Below are 24,862 nucleotides of genomic sequence, written 5' to 3'. Positions count from 1 at the left end.
GCTATTAAGACCTGTAGTATTAGGTACCTGCCCTGAGGGTCCGCTATGGAGTTCTCTACAGTGTATTGAATGTCCCTTCTGAAAAGTGTCGCGATCCCCCGCGAAGAGGAAGAATGTGAGGCAGAAAGGCAATCCGCTAGCCATGGGGCTTTCAAGTTGCTTTGCGTGCCTGATCTCCAGTGAGTCTCCCGAAGAAAAATAATGTCAGGGGAGAGTCTTTTGAGATGATTAAGCACTTTTTTCCTCTTCAGGGGCGTGTTCAGTCCTGCTACATTCCAGGAAAGGAATGTAATATGAGGGTGGGTACTAAAAGTTTCAGGGTGTAGTGTGTTTGGGGTACTCATCCTGTGTCGAGGTGGTAGATTCTGATCAAAGGTAGTGAAAGCCAGATGCTGCACCCCACGGTCCCAGCGAGCCGCGAGTACAGCCCCTTCCCACTGATGCCATTACAAGCGGGAGTCACGCCTCCCATCACCTGAAAAAGGATAAAATACATGAGCGAGCATAAGTAACACAAAAAAGGCATAGAAACCACAAAACTTATAGCGGCATTAACAAGTAACTGGTGTTCTGCTATGAACACAACTGCCGCAGTTTGCGCTTTAATTCGCCAAGGTAAGCGAAGTAAGCACATGTCCATTGGTAGGAGGGCTAACTTTTCCTCTCAGAAGGTCTTCATTATCCTTCATCCCGCACTTCCAGATGGAGGCCTCTGCGGGCCAGGATCGGATCCTCAAACATCAGCGTACGGTCCCCCATTTGCACTTTCAGCTTGGCCGGGAAGAGGAGTTGAAATCGGGTGTTCTGTTCGTGCAACAGGCGGCAAATTGGAGCAAAGGCTTTTCTCTTCTGGGCGGCCGTCGCTGAGTAATCTTGGAAAATCAGGATTTTGGAGTCATTCACGTGGAGGTTCCCCTGCTGCCTGTATGCTCTCAAGACTCTTTCTTTTATCGCCCAGTGTAGGTACTTGGCGATTACTGGACGTGGCCTATTGTCTCCCGCATTCCCCCGGGTTCTGGGCGGTCCCAGCCTATGCACTCTCTCAATCATGAGGGGGTCGCGTCCCAGGTCAATGTTGATGGCTGTGGGTATATCTTTGGTGATGTAGTCCAGTAGCTGGTCGTTTGTCACGCTTTCAGGGATGCCCACGAAGCGCAAATTGCTGCGCCGATCCCTATTTTCTAGGTCATCCAATTTATCTCTTAGGGCTTGGGATGTGGCTTGACTTTGCCTTAAGGCGACCTCCATTGTGGCGATAGAATCTTCCGCTGTATTAAACCGTGTTTCCATATCTGCTATTTTTTGTGAATTCGAAGTGATTTGCGCCAACGCAGAATTTTTGGACGTGTGTAAGATATCCAGCCGCTTGTCGAAGAGAGGAAGCAGAAGTTTGGAGACCTCCTGTGCCACTAAGGTCGCCTGAAGTGAGTCAGTTTCCGAGTCATGCGAAGGACTGTTCTGTGTGGTTAGTCTGGGTGGCGTGACGTCGTCATCAGGAAGAAGTTCTGGGGTAAACTGATTTTGAGAGCTGGAACCTCTATTGGAAGAAGATCTGGGAGTCTGTTTATCCCCCTTCATATGGGTTTTGGAGGACGGGGGTATCCCGGGCGGCACAAGAATGGACAGGTTGATCTCTCAAAGATTTCGTCAAATATTTGTCCATGTCATGTCACGCTCCCCTATCAGGGGGGTAGCACGAAAGATTTTACAGACAATGAACAGGCAGCAGAGGCAAATAGAAGGAAAGTAGCCCACAGCACGTTACATCATTACAGATCCATCAGCATGTGCAGGGGTTTGGAGGGATCTTTATAACAAAACATGGTGTGTTCAGCAAACAATGTCCCGTGCAAACGATAAAGTGAACCAAGGCGGGTCAAAGGGGAAGTTTCTGAGGCGCAATAAATCCTCGATTCTTCCTACAATGTTGACGTAGTGCACACAGTTAGGAGAGTCGCGCTGAGTAGTCCCTGGCTGGGGGTTACACCGGGGTTTCTCCCCCCGTGCGATGTGTATACAAGTCCCTGGGCAGTAAGAATGGCCGTCAGGCCCAGCAGTGCCACCCGCGAGATCGTGCCCGGGTGTTTTCACGTGGGTATTGCCCCACACAAGATATTGGTCTGGGTCACAACTTGGCTATTTGGGGGTCCTCACCTGGGGGTCTGCCCCACTTCTCCCTTTCCCAGCACTTCTTTTCCTATCAGGCTGCAGTTGCCTTTATCGTGGCTTTTCAAGATGGCGGCCGGGGCGTGGCTTCTCGCGAGGTTTGCCTCGCACAAGATGGCGGTCGGGATCTTCCCCTGCCAGACCAGCAATGCCCCTCGGGGTACAATAATGGATAATCGGGGGGTCACAGGGCAGTCCACAGGCAAGACCTCCCTCCCCCTTATGATCTCTTCCTCCCCTCTTCTTACCGGCCGCACGATGTGGGTGCCGTTCAGCCACGGTCTGGCCGAGCCTCGCCTCCTCCAAGATGGCCGCCGGAAAGATTTTCTTCTGCAGGAGACCCAGGTAGGATGATTTGTGCCAGTTATAATGCTACTTTTGATGGCGGGTCACCCCGATCCACTGTCTCACCTAGCAGGGGGGATCCCCAATCCAGGGCTCTTCTCCCGCCGGGCTTTTATCTTCTGCCGCGTGACGGGGCCAGGGACGCCCGCGCTTCTTTCGGCGTTCCACGGCTCCGGGGCGATTCAAATCGGAGTCTCTCTGGGGTCTCTCGGAGCCCCCCGTGTTAGGGGAATTGCCTGCAACGTTCCCCGAGGCAGGATGGCCAGGATACAGCCCGGATGGTCTCAGGGCGCAGAGGAGCTCTCTCTAAAAGCGGCCATCCACGATGTCCCGCCCCCGGAAGTCCTCAAAATTGCTGTTTTTTAGTCACCACGCCTCTTAAAAATAGAATAAAAACTGATCAAAAAGTCGCATGCACCCCATGAAAATTACAATGAATTCCTCAAGGGGTCTTGTTTTAAAAATAGGGTCACTTTTGGGGGGTTTCCACTGTTTTGGCACCACAATCGAACATGGTGCCTAATAAATTAAATAAATTAAATTTCACCTCTACTTTGCTTTAAATTCCTGTGAAACACCTAAAGGGTTAATAAACGTTCTATATGCTGTTGTGAATACTTTGAGGGGTCTAGTTTCTAAAATGGGGTGTTTGATAGGGGTTTCTAATATATAGGCCCCTCAAAGCAACTTCAGAACTGAACTGGAACCTAAAAAGAAATAAAAATGAGGCAATACTTCGCTTCTTACATTATAATGATAATGAGCAATGCCCACCCCGAGATTACCCCAGTTTTGACCATTTTTATAAATGGAGACCCCTATTAGACCGTTTCAGTGGCCGGTTTTCCCAAGCATTCAGGCTCGGGAAGTGTATTTCTATTGATGAGTCCTTGGTACCTTTTTAAAGGGAGGATTCAATTCCACCAGTACCTGCCGAGTAAGAGGCCAAGGTATGGCGTGAAGATGTATAAGCTGTGCGTGAGTGCATCAGGGTATACCTACAAATCTAGGATATATGAAGGGAAGGACGCCAGTATTCAGCCCCCAGAATGCCCCCCCCCCCCCCTACTGGGAGTTAATGCAAAAATTTTGTGGTATTTGGTGCACCCACTGCTGGACCAGGGCTACCACCTCTACCTGGATAATTTTTATACCAGCATCCCACTCTTCAAGTGCCTCGCTTCCAGAAGTACTGCGGCATGCGGCACTGCTAGAAGAAATCTGAGAGTCCTCCCTAAGACTCTGCTTGGGCAAACACTCAGAAGGGGTGAGATCAGGGCATAATCTAGTAGCAACATATTGTGTGTCAAGTACAAGGACAAGAGAGATGTCCTTGTATTGATAACAATACATGGCCACACCAGTACCCATGGACCTGTACGAGTTACCAGTACAGAGACCCCCAAAACAGACTGCATCCTGGACTACAATAGGTACATGGGAGGGGTGGACTTGTCAGATAAAGCCCTGAAGCCCTACAGCACCATGCGGTGTGGTATAAGAAGCTGGCCGTGTACATCATACCGATGGCATTGTACAATACGTACGTGCTACGTCGATGTACAGGCCTGACGGGAGCTTTCCTGGAATTTCAAGAGGTGCTTATCAAGAACCTAATCTTTAGGGACCAGGAAGGCGGGGGCACCCAGTACTTCTGGAAGCGAGGCCACAGGCATCGTACCAGGGCAACACTTTCCCGGAGAAGTTCCCCAAACTGGCAAGAAGGGAAAAAGTCAAAAGGTGCAAAGTCTGCTATAAGAGTGGGATAAGGAAGGACACAATATATCAATGTGACACGTCCCGAAAAACCAGGGCTCTGTATGAAAGAGTTTTAAAATTTATCATACATCCCTTGATTTTTAATCTACCCCAGTTTTACTTACCCTGATGCACTGCGCACAGCTTATCCCCCTCCTCTTTCCACTTTGGGCCCTGCTGTGTGCCCAGGCAGCTGATAACAGCCGCATGTAGGGTATTGCCGTACCCGGGAGAACCCACATTACAGTTTATGGGGTGTATGTCTCCGGTGGCACATGCTGGGCACAATATATCGGACACTGAAATGGCATCTATGTATAGAAAATTGCAAATCCCACTCTGCACCATCTGCTGCGCATTATCTTTTGCACAATATTTGTGGGGTCAAAATTCTCACTACACCTCTAGATGAATGCCTTAAGGGGTGTAGATTTTAAAACCGGGTCACTTCTCGGGGGTTTCAACTGTACTGGTACGTCAGGGGCTTCTGCATACATGACTTAGCACCAGAAAATCCCCAGTAGGCCAAATGGTGGTCCTTTCCTTCTGAGCCCTCCCATGGGCCCAAACGGCAGTTTATCACCACAAATGGGGTATTGCCGCACTCAGGGCAAATTGGGCAACAAAATAGGGTATTTTGTTCCTTGTGAAAATAAAAAATTATGAGCCAAAACTACATCTTATTGGAAAAAAATACATTTATTTTTTTTAATACACAGCCCAATTCAAATAAATTCTGTGAAAAAACTGTAGGGTCTAAAACACCCACAACACCCATAAATTAATTCCTTGAGGGGTGTAGTTTCCAAAATGGGGTCACTTCTGGTGGGTTTCCATTGCTTTGATACCTCTGGGGCTCTGCAAATGGCACCCGAAAACCAATCCAGCAAAATCTGGCTTCCTAAGAACACCTAGCGCTCCTTTCCTTCTGAGCCCTCCCATGTTCCCAAACGGCAGTTTATGACCAAATGAGGTCTTGCCGCACTCAGGACAAATTGGGCAACAAAAATCGGGCAAAATGTTCCCTGTGAAAATAAGACATTTTGATCAAAAATTACATCCTATTGGAAACCTTTTACATTTTTTAAATAAAAATGGGGTCACTTTTGGGGGATTCCTACTGCTTTGGCACCTCAACACCTCTTCAAACCTGGCATGCTGCATAAAATATATTCTAATAAAAGAGGCCCGAAAATGCACCAGGTGCTTCTGTGGATTGTGTACATGTGTCCACGAGCACACTAGAGTCACATGTGGGACATTTCTAAAAACTGCAGAATCTGGACAATACATATTTAGTAGCCTATTTGGCAAACTACACCCCTGAAGGAACTTATCGAGGATTATAGTGGGCATTTAGATCTCACTGATTTTTTTTGCTGCATTTTGTGGAATTAGGCTGTGCAATTGAAAATCGCATTTTTCCGATAAAGGGTACGAATTTTTAATTTTGACAAGGAATAAATGAGAAAAAGCCACAAACATTTGTAAAGCCATTTTTCCCGATTTATGGCAATACCTCATATGTGGTCATAAACTGCTGGTTGGACAAACGGCAGAGCTCAGAACGGCTGGAGCGCTATTTGGCATGTAGATTTTGCTGGATTGCAGTACAGGGGAAACCCCTTAAAAGTGACCCCATTTTTAAAACTAGACCCCTTGAGGAATTCATTGTATTTTCATGGGGTGCATGCGACTTTTTGATCAGTTTTTATTCTATTTTTAAGAGCGTTCACCCTGCGCTATAAATGACATTCACTTTATTTTTCGGGTCGATACGATTACTGCGATACCATATGTTTATAGTTTTTTGATGTCTTATGGTGTTTGCACAATAAAATAATTTTTATAACAAATCTAACTTTTTGTGTTACCTTATTCTAAGAGCCATAACTTTTTTTTATTTTTCCATCAAGAAAGCAGTGTTTTGTTTTTTTTTGAGTAACGAACTGTAGTTTCGATCAGTAACATTTTTAGGTACATGCGACTTGTTGATCTCTTTTTATTCCATTTTTTGGAGGTGAAGTGACCAAAAAACTGTGATTCTGGTATGGTTTATTAGTTTTCTTTTATGGCATTCACCGCGCGGGATAGATAACAAAATACGTTTGTAGATCAGGCAGTTACAGATTCCTTTGTCCCTCTAGAGAACTTGAAGGCAGGAGGCACTGATCGCTATTCTCATACACTGCATTATCTGCGTAGTGCAGTGTATTAGAGCTGACAGCGAGCATAGTGGGTCCTGACTTTGTCAGGACTCACTAGGCTTCCGTAGATGGCATAGTCGGACGCCATTATTAGGCCTCCGGTTGCCATAGCAACCATCGCCGGCCGCTATCATGTAGCGGGCCGTCGTTGGTGGTTTAACCCCGAAGAAGCCGCGATCGCTATTGAACGCGGCTTCTAAGGGGTTAATCAGCGGGGACACCGCGATCGGTCCCCGCTGTAGGAGCTGCGGCAACTGCTGTACGAGACAGCTCCTGTATGTGTCGGGAGGACCGCCGAAATGGCCGTTTCTCACGTGATGTACTATTCCGTCATGGAGCGCAAACGATGTGGTCAACATGACAGAATAGTACGTCCAGGAGTGCAAACGGGTTAATAACTTCCAAGTCAGACGTGATATTCGAATACTTCTTGGAGATAACCCTTAACTAAGTTTTGAAACACAATGATCTTGAAATAGTTTGTGTATTGCATTTATGTCATACTTATGTATGTTATTGACTACACTGTAAAATTTTGAGTTTAGTGTACATTGGTTTAATTCTCATTCTACGTTGAAATGTTTCTACTACTGTTGATAGTGTTGATGTGTTGAAAGCAGGCAAAATGGGCAAGGGTAAGGATCTGAGCGACTTTTATAAGGGCCAAATTGTGATGGCTAGTAGACTTGGTCAGAGCACCACTAAAATGGCAGGTCTTGTGGGGTGTTCCCGGTATGCAGTGGTTAGTACCTACCAAACCTGGTCGAAGGATGGTAAACCGGCAACAAGGTCGTGGGCGCCAAAGACTCATTAATGCACATAGGAGTAAAGGCTAGCGAGGCTAGTCCAATTCCACAGGAGTGTTACTGTAGCACATATTGCATAAAAAGTTTAATCCTGGCTACGATAGAAAGGTGTCAGAACACACACTCAATCTTAGCTTGCACCATTTGCGGCTTGGAACCTGCTAACACTGGATAAGGGTGGTCTGGTCTGATGAATCACATTTTCTTTTACATTATGTGGACGGCCGTGGGCTTTGCTTACCTGGGGAAGAGATGGCGCCAGGAAGCAGAGGCAGTGTGAGGCTCTGGAAAATGTTCTGCTGGGAAACTTTGGTTCATGGCATGTACACGTAACACCTTCCAAAACATTGTTGCAGACTAAGTACGACCCATCATGGCAATGCCCTGCCACACTGCAAAACTTGTTCAGGAATTATTTGACTTGGCTTCCAAATGCACAAGATCTCTATCCAATCGAGCATCTGTGGGATGTGCTGGAATATAAAGTCCGATCCATGGAGGCCTAACCTCGCGACTAAGAGGACTTAAAGCAGCGGTAGGCAACCTTTATCTACTGTAATAATGCAGAAGGTTCTCAAGATCTCCTGTAAGATCTTGAGAACGTTTTTCACAAACATACAAGGCTGCAAGTCTTTCCTTCAAAAAAATGTAAATGGAGCAAAAAAAAATTTTCACTGAAGAACTTATTAGTTTGAGTAGAGGAGGGAAGAATGTGTGAGCCATAATGGTAAAGAACAGAGTATTCCTGTGGACCGCCCTGCTTTAGCCCAGAACTTGTGGACTGAAGTACCCTTAATACTCAGGTCTCGACCTACTAGTTGCCAAAGGATCTGCTGTGAACATATTGGTGCCAGATACAACAGGACACAACATTGTCTTGTGTAGTCCATGTCTTGACGCGTGAGAGCTGTATTGGCGGAGACCTACAAAATCTTAGGCAGGTGGTTTTAATGTTATGACTGAACAGTGTAAATTGTCATTCTAAAAAAAAAACTTTTTTTTTTTTTACAGTTTCTATAAGTTATATATTCCTTCCACACTTAGCGCAAAAAAATCAGTGCACATTTTCAAGTTCGCAGCATGTCTATCCGGCTCTTGCTTTGTCGTGGATTTCACCCGTTGTAATCCACTAAGTCCGTGGCGGAAAAAGTATTTGTGTGTGGGCGTGAAAGAATGCCATCCTTCAAAGCAAATCAATGGGACTTGATTTCAATGAGCATTTAGAAGACTTACTGCAATGTTTATCTTCCCAGCGGCACCTTCTCTGTCACATGGCTAATCGGAGTGACAACCGTGGATCTCCGAAAGTGCATGATTTTGTCATCCATGAGCCATGTTCTCTGTTTCTAAGCAGACACTAGAACATATGCTTAGTAAACCAATTCATTAAGGAATAGTTACAATGGTGTAATTCAGCTTACCAGTTCTCTGAAGCATTATAAAAAGACATATGGTTGAATTTCTGCTCTTGTAGATCTAAATATTGATTTCCTAATCTCTGGCTTTTGCAATGTCACTCTAGGATTTGGAAGAGCTGGTCTGTCAAGAAGAGGCTACAGGACAAGCTTTGAAGGAGGAATCTCTGCAAAAAGAAACTGCATTACAACAGCTGAAAGCTGCTGTAAGGGAGGTAAGTCACATGATAGATAGATTTTTTTAAAATATATATCGCACAAGAAAATGGCGACCGCACACTGTGAACACCAGTGCCACCTAAATACTATAAATAGATATACATTACTGCTGAATCTACTTACAATAGTGAGGTTCTTAGCGCACATCTTGATCAAATTCTGTGAGCCCACCTGCCACGACAAGACGACCTCTATAAGGTGGGACCCTACACTGCATATGGACCCAGAACTGGGACGAAGCCTACATATTCTTGGGGTTGGTAGAAACCGGCTTTAAACTAATTAAAATAACCCTGGGCAGAATGGGAGGAGTGCAAGATCAATATATATATTATATTGTGTTTAATCTAGCATGTATAACTATCAATTTTGATTTGACCCCTATCAAGTCCGATCCAAGGAGTCAGTCCTGCTGTGTATGGGAGGATATCTTCTCTTTTGTTCAGTCTTGTAAAGCTTGAAGTATTTTTTTTGTTTTAGTTGGCAACACAAAACCAGGACCTGATGGAGCGCAACGTCACAATACAGGAACAGCTGCGCCTTGTTTCACTAAAGGCACAGCCGTCAAATGTGGAATCCAGTCAACTCTTCATACTATATAAAGAAATGAATCGCTGCCAGAAAGATTTGAGATCCATATGCTGTCTCCTGAGCCAAAGAGTACAGGGTGTGGACCCTAACCTGTCCATGTTACTAGGAGTACACTGTGAGTGAGCCAGCTTGTATTTATCCTCTTTTATATCTATATTGAATTTAATAACATTTAAAGAATGTCTTAGATACTTTCGTAAGTAGCCAGATGTCACTAGAAATTGTTTCAAATATCGACATCAAAATATGTGAGTCTGCAGGAAATGTTTAAATTCCCTGACATTGCTCTTCTTATCCACACCACATACTATAGACTTCAGATGACGGAGCAGCTATATTAAGCTAGATATCATCATAACTATATGTAATGCGATATCTAGGGATAATAAAAGAGCAATAAAAAGGAAACGGACTGCGCTGGTGGTGGTCAGTTACTCAGGGTTAGTAGACTGTTGACAGAGGCATGTTGTGTAGTATTCTGTACGCTGCAGAGCAATCGGGTGTGCCCCTGTCCATCTGGTGTTGGGTGGGCTTGCCAGCTTTCAAGGCCTAGGTATAGGCCACCAATTTGGTTTTTTTCCAAGATAACCCCCGTAACTTAGAAAGTATTGATTTTGTTTCAGAAATCAGTTGAAAACAATTTTCCCTATTTTTTTTTTCTCTCTAATTTCCTGAATTAGGACCATGGCATTTAGGTTAAGCACTTTCAGATGTTAGATTACTAGATAAGAATTGTGCCTTTTTTTTTTTGCTTGCCAGTGCAGTATTGTGTGCTAGGTCAGATTGCTGTGACAATCCAGCCTATTTTGTGTTTTGTCCTTTCCTTTTATAAATGATTATGTGTAAAAGAGCTTTCAACTTAGATCCTTCTGCTTCTTTCTTTTCTAGCTGCCGCAGGTTTGGACGAGCAGGAAGATGATTTAGATTACTTCTCTGTAGAAAGATACCTGAATGGAGTAGAGAAGTTAAAGAGAGACATTGAGGAGCTGCGCACTACCATCAGTGATTGCTATGCACAAGATATGGGAGATAATTGTATAACACAGTGACTGCTTTGTGCTTTCTAGAAAAATGGGTGCTAAGGACAAAATAGAAAAATTGTATCCCCTTTCAAAAACAACCAAAAGGTGTCTTACACACTGGCTCAGTAATGTATAAGACCACCTATACTGCATTTGCAGTGACTGCGATTCCAGTGTCTTAAGATGTACCTCCAGATTTTTAAAGGTTATGTAAACCTGTTAAAAAAAAAAATAATTTCAAAAGAAGTGTGTATCCGAGCGTTTGGTGCAACTTTCTAATTAGTTTGTATAAAAAAAATATATTTTAACTTTTTGAGATACAGCTGATTTGTGTTCTGTATTCAGAGCAGCAGTATCTGACTGACCAGCTATATTATACTAGATCTCATAATAACTATATGGTGGTGGTCAGTTACTCAGGGTTAGTAGACTGTTTACTGTATCAGTCAGGTCAGCGACACACAGAATCCACTTATTACCGATCACATCTAAGTTATGAATTTAAAGAGGCTCTGTCACCAATTTATAAGTGCCCTATCTCCTACATAATCTGATAGGCGCTGTAATGTAGATAACAGTTTTTTTGAAAAACGATCATTTTTGAGCAAGTTATGAACAATTTTAGATTTATGCTAATTAGTTTCTTAATGCCCAACTGGGCGTTTTTTAACTTTTTACCAAGATGGCGTTGTAAAGAGAGGTGTATGACGCTGATCAATCAGCGTCATACACTTCTCTTCATTCCATTCCAGCTTGTTTCACTGCAGAGCGTCATCTCGTGTTCAGTCTTCCTCCCGCAGGTCCTTCACCGGAGCGATGGAAGTCCCGTCACAGCGTGATCTCGCGAGATCACGCTGTGCAGTGAAACAAGCTGGGCATGAATGAAGAGAAGTGTATGACGCTGATTGGTCGTTATACACTTTTCTTTACAACGCCCACTTGGTAAAAAGTTAAACACCCATTAGGGCATTAAACTAATTAGCATAAATCTAAAATTGCTCATAACTTGCTAAAAAATTATCGTTTTTCAAAATAAAAACCACTGCTGTTATCTACATTACAGCGCCTACCAGATTAGGTAGGAGATAGAGCATTTATAATCTGGTGACAGAGCCTCTTTAAGTTCATAACTAATAATCGGTAATAGGTTGATCCTGTGTGTCACAGACACACAAGACCCGCTGACACTGAACCCATCAGTGCCACTGACCTAAAAGATTCAGGTCCCAGCGCACGATACAGCTGCTTTGTATTCTGTAATCTCAAAAAGTAAAAATAATTTTTAATAAAATCTAATTAGAAATTTGTACCAAATACATTGATACACATTTCTATTGAAATTATTTTTAATTTTTTTTTAAGGATGTACATAGCCTTTAAAAAAAGAAAAAAAAGCTTGTTAGAACTTTAAAATCGATATATAATTGTTGCATAAATAACTGAATTTCACAATTATTTCATAATATAGTAAAATTCCCCTCATTTGGCACCCGATTGGTCCAGAAATCCATTTGATTGGCATGTAATAAAAATAGTCCCACGTCAGGAACGTCCTCATCATGTCGGCGCTTAAAGACCCCCACCACCTCTCTGGTCCTGAGAATTTTATCTTTATTTATTTTATTTTTTTCTTTAAGGTGAGGCTGCATTTTTCTTATTCACAGCTCCAAATTCCCTGCTCAATCTGCACAGGAAGCTTTATTAAATATTAAAATTCCTTCAGCCGTTAGAGGGCGCAATAAGCGCTTCTATAAATGTCCATCTTCACTTAGTACCCTTTTAGTGGCTGGCAGAACCAAATTTACCTCTGATTGCGACCTCACACGAGGCATGGAGAGGTGCTACATCACTCTGATCGGTACGATGCCTGGAGAATATTGTTCATAGTCATATTCTAATTAATAGGACTTGTGCACGATACTCTCCACAGTCACTGTACCGACCAGCATGCAGGAGCGTCTCCCCACACCTGCCTGTGCATAGTGGACGGGATTTGGAGCACCGCGTATGACTTATTCAGATGAACGCATAAATAGTCTGCGCGACAGCCTTTTTTTTTGTTTTGGTTTTTTTTAACTGCTGTCACACAGCTCCATGTATTTCTATGGGGCTGTTCACACGGGCGTTGTTTTAACCGACTGTGTGAAGGGCCCAGAAAAATACGACGTCCTATTTTTTTTGTCCGTTTTTTTTCATGGATCTCTCAATAGACTTAAGTCTGAGGGATCAGTGAAAATGGGTCCCACACTGGTGCGAATCGGATGTAAAAACTGTCTTTTTTAATGGCCGATTTTGCACACGTTCGTCTGAATAAGAGAAATGGAGACTCGACCTATATAAAAATATACTAAACCATGAATTAAAGAGGACCTGTCGTCCCCATAAAAAGTTATCTGCTTCCATAACTGTGTTCCTGACTTGGCACTGATTACAGCGCCATTTGTTCCCCAGCAATCAGCCTCCGTTCCCTCAGCAATCAGCCTGTTCGTTTTGGAGGCTGATGTTCTGATTCTTGAATAAATGTACAAAATGCACCTAAGCTGCTCTGCCAGTAACCCCCTACGCCATCCGACATAAGAATAGAAAATGTATACTACCCTCACCACTTTTCATTGCTTTTCCTCTCCAGGTCTCATCAGACTCCCTTAGCATGCGGCAGCTCATACAAGGTCCTGAGTGCTTCGTCACATACAACTTACTGAAGCTGCTTAGCATCAGTACAGTGTATGAGCTGTGGTGTGGTGAGGTGAGCATACATATTTTTATTTTTTTTATTGTACAATTGGGTAGAAGAGGGGTAGTCTGATAGTGGGGGGGGGCAAGGTAGAGCGCCCGACACAGGCCTCTACCTTGCTACGCCCCACGGAGTGAAATTAAACCAACTCATGGGTATAATTTACACCAGTTTTAGGTCGTAAATTATGATAAATTTGTCTAACTGCTGTGGCCCCGCCCCCCTTTGTTAAGCCGCCCACCTTTATTTTTACAAAAGTAGAGAGGCCGACGTAAAATTGGCGTACAAAGATTGATTAATTTTCCCCTAGGTGTCGTTGGGGGTTCCAGCAGTCAAGTCCAACCCTACAATCAGATATTGATTTCCTAATGGTATGCCTTTATTTAATCTTTCATTATGCAATATATTACTCAATTCGATTTCATTTAATTTCTCAATTGAAAGAAATTGCTCCGAACAGAAATAGAGACTGTGACGCCGATTCAGCATATAGCACAGATCATGGAATGTCAAAGAAAGGAAAAATTCCTCATTAAATCTATTGCATGATTGAAAGGTAACATACGTCCAGCATATTTTATTTTTTAGAAATAAATGAATGTACATTTAATTTCTCAAACTATTTACACGGTTCTAGCTTGAATGTTTGTATTTATTGTAGATGTAAATCTGAGTTCCCATCTGCCTTTAGCTTTCCAACATTCTGCACCATCGGAAGCTCATAACAGAGACTCCAACGCAGATGTGAACGACTAATAAAATGTGGTGTTTTGTGTTTTTTGACTTTCATAAAATAAACAATTTAAAAAAAATAAATGGTTTTGTCAGAGAGAACTCTGTTTGGGCATATGGGGGAGGGGGGGGATTCTGCTGCAGGATGAACAGATGGCAATGGTTTCTGTCGTTGGACCTGTGACAATCGGCTGATTCCTAGTTTGCTTCTCTCTTTTCTCTATTAGGCTATGTTCACACGGGGTATTTTGCCGAGTTTTTTGACGCGGAAACCGCGTCGCAAAACTCGGCAAAAACGGCCCGAGAACGCCTCCCATTGATTTCAATGGGAGGCGTCGGCGTCTCTTTCCCGCGAGCAGTAAAACTGCCTCGCAGGAAAAAGAAGCGACATGCCCTATCTTCGGGCGCTTCCGCCTCTCACCTCCCATTGACTTCAATGGGAGGCAGGAGAAAGCGTATTTCTCGCTGTTTTATGCCCGCGGCGCTCAATGGCCGCGGGCGAAAAACGGCGCGAAAATCGGCGTGCAGGGAGAGGAATATCTGCCTCAAAGTTCCAAACGGAATTTTGAGGCAGATATTCCTCCCCCAAAATACTCCGTGTGAACATAGCCTTACACCTGCAGACATCACTAAAGTTTCCGCATCTGTGACACTCTCACAGGAGTGAAGTAGCCGCATGACTTTAATAAGCTGGTCTCTAGCGCGAACTACAGTAGACCGCCATTTAGATGTTAGCCTCTCCTTATAACAGTCCTTTAGTCTCAGGAGGTTACTCCGCCACCTGCAAATGGATTTCTCAACAGAAGATTGTATTTTTAGTTATAATAGTATTATAGAAAGTAGAAATCGGTTTAGTCAACTGTGTCCAATGGACCACTTTCCCATTAAAAAGGCCCCTAATGAATTTCTCAGTACAGGCATTTCTCTGTCTGAGATACCGGAAAAAGCAAGTCTGGGGCAGATTGAATGCCACAAGTAAGAAAAGAAGTAAAATAGTCTATCATTACACAGTTGGATAACATTTAATAGCTTTCTCTGGCCAAAACTCAGTCAGGAAGATGAGCCAACTCCAGAAGCCTCTCCACAAGCCTCTCCACAATGGTACAAAAAAGGAGACTGCCCTTCCATCCATAACTAGAGATCCCCAAACTCCCACAGTTCCTGCCATATCGGAAATGTAACAGTGGGCAGTGCCCTCGTACAAGTTAGTAAGCTCCTCATAGGAACCAATCAATGCAGCCTGTAATACCACTGCTGGGTTATTTGAATCGGCCCAAATCCACCATTGAACAATTGTATTGCCGCATAATACACATTGAGGTTTGTTGGAGCTTTTGGTATGGTCCTTCAAAGTTTTTCTCCTGAGCCTGTGGTCTTAATTGCCCCATGGAAAGGGCCTTAGCAGTTTTAGTGTCGAAGTGCTTCTTAGGCTGTGTTCACATCAGCGTTGTGTTTCTGTTGAGGGGTTCAGTCGGAGCTTTCCATCGGGGGAACCCCTCAACGGGAAGGTAAACAAACCATAGCTTCCGTGTACATCACCATTGATCTCAATGGTGACTGATACTTTGCTAAAGGTTTCGGTTTGTGACCTTACGTTTGTCCGTAAGGGTTCTGTTTTTTGACAACTGCGCTATTGATTCTGTTAAAAAAAAAAACTGAACCCTTTCACAACGGTGACAAACGGAAAACCATTAGCAAAGTTTCTGTCACAATTGAGATCAATGGTGATGCAAACGGAAGCTATGGTTTCTGTTTACCTGTCCTTTGAGGGGTTCCCCCCGACGGAGAGCTCCAACGGAACCCCTCAGCGGAAACAACGCTGCTGTGAACAGGCCGTTAGGTAGAATCTGAGGGGCTGCTCTACAGAGGTACGATAGTTTCGGTAGGATGATCATTTTAAAAATACTTCCTAGTAAGGATAATGGCAGTTGTTCCCGGGCCTTGAGCTTGGGGGTCACATAATCCATGGTAGCATATTTGAGTGGTAGAACTGTTGTATGTCTCTATGGATAACAAGACCCAAATAGGTAAACTACCACCAGTTTGGAAGTGGAAGAGATGGATTATACTGCCCAATCATCTACCAAATATATGAAGGACTTAGTCCAGTTGAGATTCCACATCAAACAGTTGCTCCAGACTCCTGCATATTTATTTGAATTTTTAAGAAAAGGTTTTCACAGAAGAAGCGTCATAATGATGTCACTTTACAAGTGATGGCAAATGCCTTTTTCTATACAATGAGAATATACAGTTTTAAGACTGAACTTTTACTACATCAGCTATAATATTTTCTCTTGAGTTTGCACAAAAGAAAATACATTACATTCACAATTTTTCTTAGCATTGCAATATTTTCCTAGCAGATTATTTTTTGTTTTTTCACTCATTCTAAGGCATCACTTACACGAGCGTAATATACGCGCGTGCTTTTCACGCGTGTCGTACGCACCTATATTAGGCTATGGGGCAGTGCAGACAGTGCGTGAATTTTGCGCAGCGCGAGGGCGTTGCGTAAAACTCACGACGTCCTTTGTGCGCTGTTCGCGCATCACGAACCCATTGAAGTCAATGGGTGTGTGAAAACCACGCAGGTCGCACGGAAGCACTTACGTGCAAGCTGCGTGATTCGCGCAACAGCTGTCAAACTCTGAATATAAACAGAAAAGCACCACGTGCTTTTCTGTTTACAAACATCCAAACGGAGTGTCATAATGATGGCGGCTGCGAGAAAATCACGCAGCCGCGCATCATACACTAATGACACACGCAGCTGTTAAATGCCTTTTGCGCACGCAAAATGCCGCGTTTTTTGCGTGCGCAAAACGCACACGCTCGTGTAAATCAGGCCTAAGAGTTTTTTTTTTTGTTTTTTTTTTAATTAGTCAACATAGCCGTATAAGGGCTTGTTTTTTTGCGGGACGAGTTGTATTTTTCAATTGCACCATTTTTGGGTGCATATAATATATTCATTAGGTTGTGTTCACATCTTAGTTAGTTTCCGCTGAGGGGTTCCGTCTGAGGTTTCCGTCGGGTTAACCCCTCAGCGGAAAGTCAAACGGAAACCTCAGCTTCCGTTTCCCTCACCATTGATCTCAATGGTGTCTGAAACGTTGTTAATCGTTTCCGTTGGTCACCATTGTGACAGGGTCCCGTCGTCTTGGACGCAATCAATAGCGCAGTTGACTGCGCTATTGATTCCGTCCAAAACTAAGGAACCCTGTCACAACGGTGACAGACGGAAACCATTAGCATGTCAAACTCTGAATGTAAACAGAAAAGCACCACGTGCTTTTCTGTTTACAAACATCCAAACGGAGTGTCATAATGATGGTGGCTGCGCGAAAATCACGCAGCCGCGCATCATACAGGGCTGACACACGGAGCTGTTATGTGCCACAATGGTGACCAACGGAAACGATTAACAACGTTTCAGACACCATTGAGATCAATGGTGAGGGAAACGGAAGCTAAGGTTTCTGTTTGCCTTTCTGTTGAGGGGTTAACCTGATGGAAACCTCCGACGGAACCCCTCAACGGAAGGGCAACGCTGATTTGAACAGACCCTTAACTTTTATTTATTTTAGGAAAGAATTGAAAATAAACCGCTATTCCAGCATGGTTTTTCGTGTTATAAATTTACGCCGTTCACTATGCGGCATAAATAACCTGTTACCTTTATTCTGTGGCACGGTTACGGGGATACCAAATATGTAAAGGTTTTATGTTTTCTCAAGGCCTGCTGGGATTGAGTGCACACGCACTTACATTTCCTAACCGTGCATCAGCAACAACTTCTGTTCCTCGTAACAATGTACAAAAATACAAACATTTAAACATAAATATTGCTAAAACCAAGTGTAGAGAATGTTAAATGGAATGGAAATCGTACGAAATTGTTAATCTATTTTAAGAAAGCAGATAGTTCATTTTATGCACGGTTAGGAAATGTAAGTGCGTGTGCACTTTATCCCAGCAGGCCTTGAGAAAGCATCTGGAGGATGTGAAACGGCCGTAGGCTAGTTGTCTTGTCCGTGTTTCCCGTGTTATGCCTGCCTCTGTTAATTGAATTAAAAGCACCTTGGAAAGCGGTGAGTGCCGTGCAGTCTATTTTCTTTTGTGTTGTGTATCTGCTTATGCCTTTCTTCCACGAGCACTGAGCACCATCAACTAAAGGTTATTGAACCACAAATCCCAGCAAGCACATAATCCCGTGATGCCACAAGTGAAGGTAGTGCCAATCATTTAGGCCTCATGCACACGACCGTAGCCATGTGCACGGCCGTGATTTCCAGGTCGGCCGGCCACGGAGTGACAGCCTCGAGCTGCCCGCAAATCGCGGGCTGTGCACATGGCCGGGGCCATTATTTCCTATGAGACTGTGCTCCGGGGCCATGCACAGACCGTGAAAACCATGGTCGTGTGCATGGCCCCATAGGAATGAATGGGGCCGCAATTCTCCCGTGGATTTTGGGGGGAATTGTGGCCACAAATGTTCGTTCGTGTTGATGTGGCCGTATGTGGGCTTGTTTTCGCTGGACAAGGTGTAGATTTCATTGGTAGGATTTTGGGGTACATGGGGCTTATTGATTAACTTTTATTTTTTATGGGGGGGAATGGGAGAAATAAAGCAATTTTGACATTGATTTTTTTCTGGGTTTTTTGGCTGCCGTTCACCTGGTGGTTATATTAATGTGCTAACTTTATTGTTTGAGACGTTACGACCACAGCAATACATGGCTTACGTGTATGTGTTATTTTTTTTTTACACTTTTACTAAATAAAACCACTATTTGGGGGGAAAAAGTAGTTTTATTTTATTTCTACTGTAATCCATTTTTTATTTTATTTTTTTCGTCCCACTAGGGGACTTCAGCATGCCATCTACTGATCGCTTATATAATGATTTGGTATACTTCGTATACCAAAGCATTATTGCCATTATTGCCTGTCCGTGTAAAACTGATATGGCATGGCCTAATGGGCAGTTGCTGAAAGCAGACTCGGGGGGCCTTTGTTAGGCCCCTGTCTACCATGGAAACCTATCGGTGCCCCACAATATTTTTGTGTGGCTGTCGATGGGATGGCAGAGGGAGCTTGCTCCCTCTGTCAAACACATTACGTGATCGCAGCATTAATAATTTTTTCAATGGGGCCATGTTGGTATGAAAAAACAAACCTTTTTTCTGTTACTATTTTTTGATACCCTTACTGTGAATTACTAGAGATATGTTCACACGGCTTATTTTCGGCCGTTTTTCGGGCTGTAAATGTCCGAAAAATTGGAAGCAGAACGCCTCCAAACGTCTGCCCACTGATTTCAATGGGAAAAACAGCGTTCTGTTCCGACAGGCCGTTTTAATACACGCCGGTTTTGAAAAACGGCAGTTTTTGATTGACTCTTTAGAAAAACAGCTCCAAAAACGGCCGTGAAAAACGCGAGTTCCTAAAAAAAAAAAAAAAAAAGGCTGACAGTCAGGAGCTGTTTTCGCTTGAAAACCGCTCCGTATTGTCAGACGTTTTCTAGTAAGCGTTTGAACATACCCTCACTCTTCCCTATTCTTATTTCTCACTTTTTCCCAAACAGTATAGAGAATAGGGTCTGGATATCCTCTATTTTTTAATTTTTCAAAATGTTCTTCAGATTGAAGTTCAAATAAAGTGTCATCACTATTAATTCTCCTTAATCTCAAAAACTGTCTATAGGGCAAATCTCAATAAAGATTTAGTGGCAGCAGATTTATAGTAGCATTTAGTCATAGGTTCACTACCTTTCGCTGTAACTAGAACATCCAAAAATTCTTAAAGAGGCTCTGTCACCACATTATAAGTGCCCTATCTCCTATATAAGGAGATCGGATCTGTAATGTAGGTGACAGGGCTTTTTATTTAGAAAAACGATCTATTTTTACCACTTTATGAGCGATTTTTAGCTTTATGCTAATTAGTTTCTTAATGCCCAAGTGGCCGTGTTTTTAACTTTAGACCAAGAGGGCGTTGTACAGAGGAGTGTATGATGCTGACCAATCAGTGACCAATCAGTGACATACACTTCTTTCCATTCATTTACACTGCACTAGCGATATAGCTATATCGTTATGTGCAGCTACATACACACACTATAACATTACTGCAGTGTCCTGATAATGAATATACATTACCTCCAGCCAGGACGTGATGTGTATTCAGAATCCTGACACTTCTGAATCTTTTCTGTGAGATTTTCAGCAAGGCAAACGTAATCTCGTTTACATCGTAATCTCGCAAGATTACGTTTGCCTTGCTGGAAATCTCACCATATTTACCACTATATTTACTAGTAAATTTCATGTTAACCTGATTTTGTCATTGATATGTCAAAAAATCCATAAATTCCTGTGGCGTACCCGACCAGACAATAAAAATATTGTCTATATATCGTAGATATAGTTGTAATGATTTGAGATAGGGGTTACAGACATTATTGATCTTATTCTGTTCAAATTCGGCGAGGAAGATATTGGCAAATGTCAGGGCAACAGGGGTACCCATAGCCGTACCCGACCTCTGCCGATACCAGACCGCGTCAAACTGGAACGAATTGTGATCAAATACAAATAAAGGAGCCTCACAGATAAAGTTAACGAAGCTAACATCTTTCTCAAATTGTGACAGTTGATGTCTAACAGCCTGCACACCAGCATCCTGAGGGATGCGTGTGTGTATAGGCAGTGTAAGGAAAAGAAAAAACAAAACCTGGTAAAAAAGGCACTCGGCTCAATAAAGTCGCAATTTAATTATCAAAAGTTTATTAATGTATATTTAAAATTATGCAATCTTGCACAAAAACCTACAAACAGACATCACAAACGCGGCCGGGTAATGAATGGCAAAGAAAGCAGATTTAAGAAAAATTCTCATTTAGCATGGCCATATAACAAATAGTATCAAGTAATAAGTTACTTCAATACAGGCCACACAAGTGGATAAATCAGATACAATGTAGTAAATGGAGGCAACGTACTAACCAAGGTAATTTACAAATGACATAACATCCATGGATATAAGCGATCCTGCTGATCAGATAGCAGTATACAGATGGGCTTACTAGCAAGGATATACATGCAATGAACCCATAGAGTATATACTTATCAATAGGTAGTATATGTGGAAGTCCATAGGGTTCTCTTCAGATGAAAACGACCAGGTCACTCCATGAGAAAATAAAGCTCTTGTGTCTCCTCAAAGCTCCAGTGTAAAGTGACTGCAGGCAGCAGATAGAGATCAGTCCATTCCGTGCCGTTCCTCTGTAACCTCCCAGCACAGGGAAAGATAATCATGCAGCAGGTGTGTCGACACTCCAACATGTGAGAGTCCACAGGACCGAATCCCCTCCTGGGACAAGCAAAAGCAGGAAGTGGCAAGTCAGAGCCGTATCCTCCACAGCAGGCCAAGGCTCCCGACATCAACTGAAGCTAAACTAAAACCTGCTTGCCACCCAAAATCGTACAGTATAGTCAAAAAATCTGTAGTGTGACCTATATATGAGGGAACTGTTTTCAAGATAGGTCTCAGCACCCAGTCCAAATAGTTGGAGAGCGGCTCAGTAACTGACCCAATCCCTGCTATGACGGGGCGACATGGAGGATTAGCCATAGACTTGTGGACTTTGGGTATAAAGTACCAATATGTTTTTTTGTGGAATTCAAAACATAACTTCTCTGCAAATTTATCAGTAAAAATACTGTCATCGACTTCCCGTTTTAGTAGAGATTTCAATGATCTTAAGTATGACAAAGTAGGATCTTTAGATAATTTCTCATATATCTCCCTATCTTCCAACTGTCGCAGAGATTCCGTGACATAATACTCCCTAGACAACATGACAATATTGCCTCCCTTGTCTGCTGGCTTCACCACCATGTCTCTCTTATTGCTTAACTATTTGAGTGCCCTAGATTCGCTTTGTGTGAGATTAGAGCCGGACTCTTGAAAAATCAAAGCCCGGACATTGCATAGAGAAAATTTCCAAAGGTGAGCCAGCAGACGAGAGAGCAGACCAAGTGGACGGAACACCACCCACAAATTTCTCATCCGTGCATGGCAATTCTAATGTATCCCCAGTTCCATCCGTAAACTCAAGGAGTGTAGCTAAACACTTACTATCCTCAACAGACATTAGTATTAATCAAATTTGCCACGGCCTATATTTCGCATTTTTTCTCCAACGCATCTCTGTGTAGTTAAACTACGTTTATCTGAGAAAAAGTTGTATAGATTGATTTTTCTAACTGCTTTATATAGGTCAATCTTAAACTCACTCAACTTGAAATCATCTTGAAAACAAAAATGAAGACCCTTAGATAACACTATGTAGCATTCTTCTGGCAAAAGTGATATCGGTTAAATTAATAACAGATATATGGTTAGTAGTATTAGGAATTATGGTGTTATTCAAAGCAGAATCTCCTACTGTCTTCAGGAGACCTGTTTCCGTTTTGCATCTTGTTTGTTTTCTGCCTCTGCCGCCCCCTGCGAATACGCCTTCCAAAGGTGTAGACATGGCAAATCCAAACCATGGGTGAAGCTGGAACAATCCTTTTTATCCCTTCCTCTCACTGCAGCCCCATGGCTGTTGGATCGGATTCCATCATTGGCGAGATCTCATTCCCTGATCGGTCCTACCCATCGAGTTGCGACACAGGCATTCAAACATTTTCGTATCTCCCCTTCCCCATCAACACTATACCCCGTATTAGACAATCCCTCTTTTCAGCCGGGTTGTGAACTCGGACCTTTCTCACACAAACGTCTGGCTAGGGAGACCCAGGCCCATCATTATCTTATTAATGACAGTTGTAAGATGGTATCTCAGTTAACTGACAGTGCGGATCCGGGACACCTCCCGTTCGGGCAGGCTTCCCAATTACGTCACTTTCTTTTATCTCTCTCCCCTGCAACCAATTTTTCACGTGAGCTAACAGCATTTGAAACTTTATGCACAATGTCGCGTCCCCTTCGCCACACCCTCTCGGTAACATATAGTTTGTTAAATTCCCCGATGGCAGACACATCCATCTTACTTGGCTAAATGGGCGACAGATCTGGACATAACTATTACAGCGGGGGGCGTGGCTTAGACATGGCGGAGTAAGGACGTGTTCTGCTGCAGCTCCGGACCTAGCCGAACAGAAAACCGCCCGACTGGGCATATATACCAGTCCACACCGCAGGATGACAAGGGGGAGACACCGCAAAACTCTCCCGGTCACAGCTGGCTCCTCCGATATTGGCAGATACCGTCGCTCCACGAAGGACGGGATCCCGCCACGTTCCTCCTCCACTCCTCCTACAGGCCGCACTCAGACCCCGCTGCAGCGTGACTGCTTGCCGCCGCCTTCCTCACCAGGTCAGACTTCTCCTGCCAGCGGCAGTTCCCGGGCTCCAGGGGTGGACATCGCGTCGTCACCAGAGGAAGGTTAGTGGGTTGCAGACGGCCGAGGGTCGGTCAGGCCGGCCAGAAATTAGGATTTTCCCCCGCTACAGATACAGCCAGATACAGCCAGAGGCAGGACAGGGGGCGATCCTTGTGGCAGAGACGCCATTTCTCCCTGCCACTTCACAGCAGATTCCCCTACACGACGGCCTGCTGAGCCAGACCACGCCGGCCATTTTCCGGGGATCACTTGCCCCCTCAGGGAGTCCTGGGGACCCATTGCCCAGTGTGTCGGTGGGTCCCCCGCTATCCATGGAGCGGACCCTGGCGGAATTGTGGGAAATGGTGAAGGTGCTGCCCACCAAAGCAGATTTAGATCAACGCCTCTCCCTGTTGGAGGAGAAACACGACAGGGCCATTAGCACGGTTACACAGGAGGTGCGGGCCCTGACCGCGAGGGTTGAAACCTTGGAGCGCCAGAACTCCATATCTACGGTGGACATCTCGGTTCTCTCTCAGTCCCTGGCCACCCAAGCGTCACAATTACGGGACTTCTCGCTCCAACTGGATGATGACGAAAATAGGGGGCAACGTAATAATCTGAAGTTGAGAGGTTTACCGGAATCGGTACCCCCTGATGGCCTCTATGACGTTGTATCACACATTTTCAATAACCTCCTGGATCGCCCACGTGACATGGCCATTGATTTGGACAGAGTACATAGGCTGGCAGGTCCCCGGGTCAGAGATGGTAATCGCCCCAGAGACGTCATTTGTCGGGTACACTTTTATAAGCAGAAGGAGGAGATTGCTCGGAGAGCGTGGGAGAAGGGAGCCGTTACCTTTCAGGGCTCTGAGATCACTGTCCTGTCGGACGTCTCCCGCCGGACTCTCTCCATGCGCAGGCTTGTTCGTCCATTACTAGAAGCAACCAAGTCTGCGGGAGCTACCTACAGATGGGGCCACCCCTTCCACATTATCCTTCGCCGACAGGGGCAATCGTTTGTGGTCAGGTCACCAGAAGACTTGGAGGAGGCCTTCCGTTTTCTGGATATCTCACCGGTGAGGTTACCGGACTGGACTGAACCCCCGGCACCGTTTTCGACTAGAAGTGGCCCCTATCCTGATTTTGTGCCCCATCGAACACCTCGAACTGGAGATGAGCGGTCCAATTCACGACTTCCGGAGCGGCGATCCCCACGTAGAGATGGCGGGGCAGGATTGATTGAACCACGGCCTCAGAGGAGACGATCCCCGCGGAGAGATTGACTTTCTACGTTTCTGTGTGGGACGTTACTTGCATTTAACCCCTCTTTTCTCCACAGGGCTCTCCGTCATTCTTGACTGCAGTCGTTGCTGATGTGGCCTCAGGGGTCACTTGACACACATTATGGTCTGGGGAGTATTCTCTAGTATGGTCAGGCTTAACTGCTTAGTTTCACGGGGGGGAGG

The 24,862-nt window shown here is 44.2% G+C and overlaps 1 protein-coding gene across 2 annotated transcripts in view; it reads left to right on the top strand.

Moving 5' to 3' along the window:
- The window catches only part of CEP85 (centrosomal protein 85), a 65,734-nt gene extending 54,679 nt beyond the window's left edge, over window positions 1-11,055 (top strand). For both annotated transcript variants that reach the window (XM_075850579.1, XM_075850580.1), the window contains 3 exons: window positions 8,805-8,912; window positions 9,397-9,622; window positions 10,396-11,055. In XM_075850579.1, coding sequence (XP_075706694.1) covers window positions 8,805-8,912; window positions 9,397-9,622; window positions 10,396-10,556 — 495 coding nt within the window. In that variant the 3' untranslated portion in view covers window positions 10,557-11,055. The remainder of the gene's footprint in view (window positions 1-8,804; window positions 8,913-9,396; window positions 9,623-10,395) is intronic.
- Window positions 11,056-24,862: the final 13,807 nt, after the last annotated feature.

Source organism: Rhinoderma darwinii, chromosome 2 (assembly GCF_050947455.1).
Source record: "Rhinoderma darwinii isolate aRhiDar2 chromosome 2, aRhiDar2.hap1, whole genome shotgun sequence".
NCBI classification, from domain to species: Eukaryota; Metazoa; Chordata; class Amphibia; order Anura; family Rhinodermatidae; genus Rhinoderma; species Rhinoderma darwinii.
This window is presented reverse-complemented; position numbering and strand designations above follow the sequence as displayed.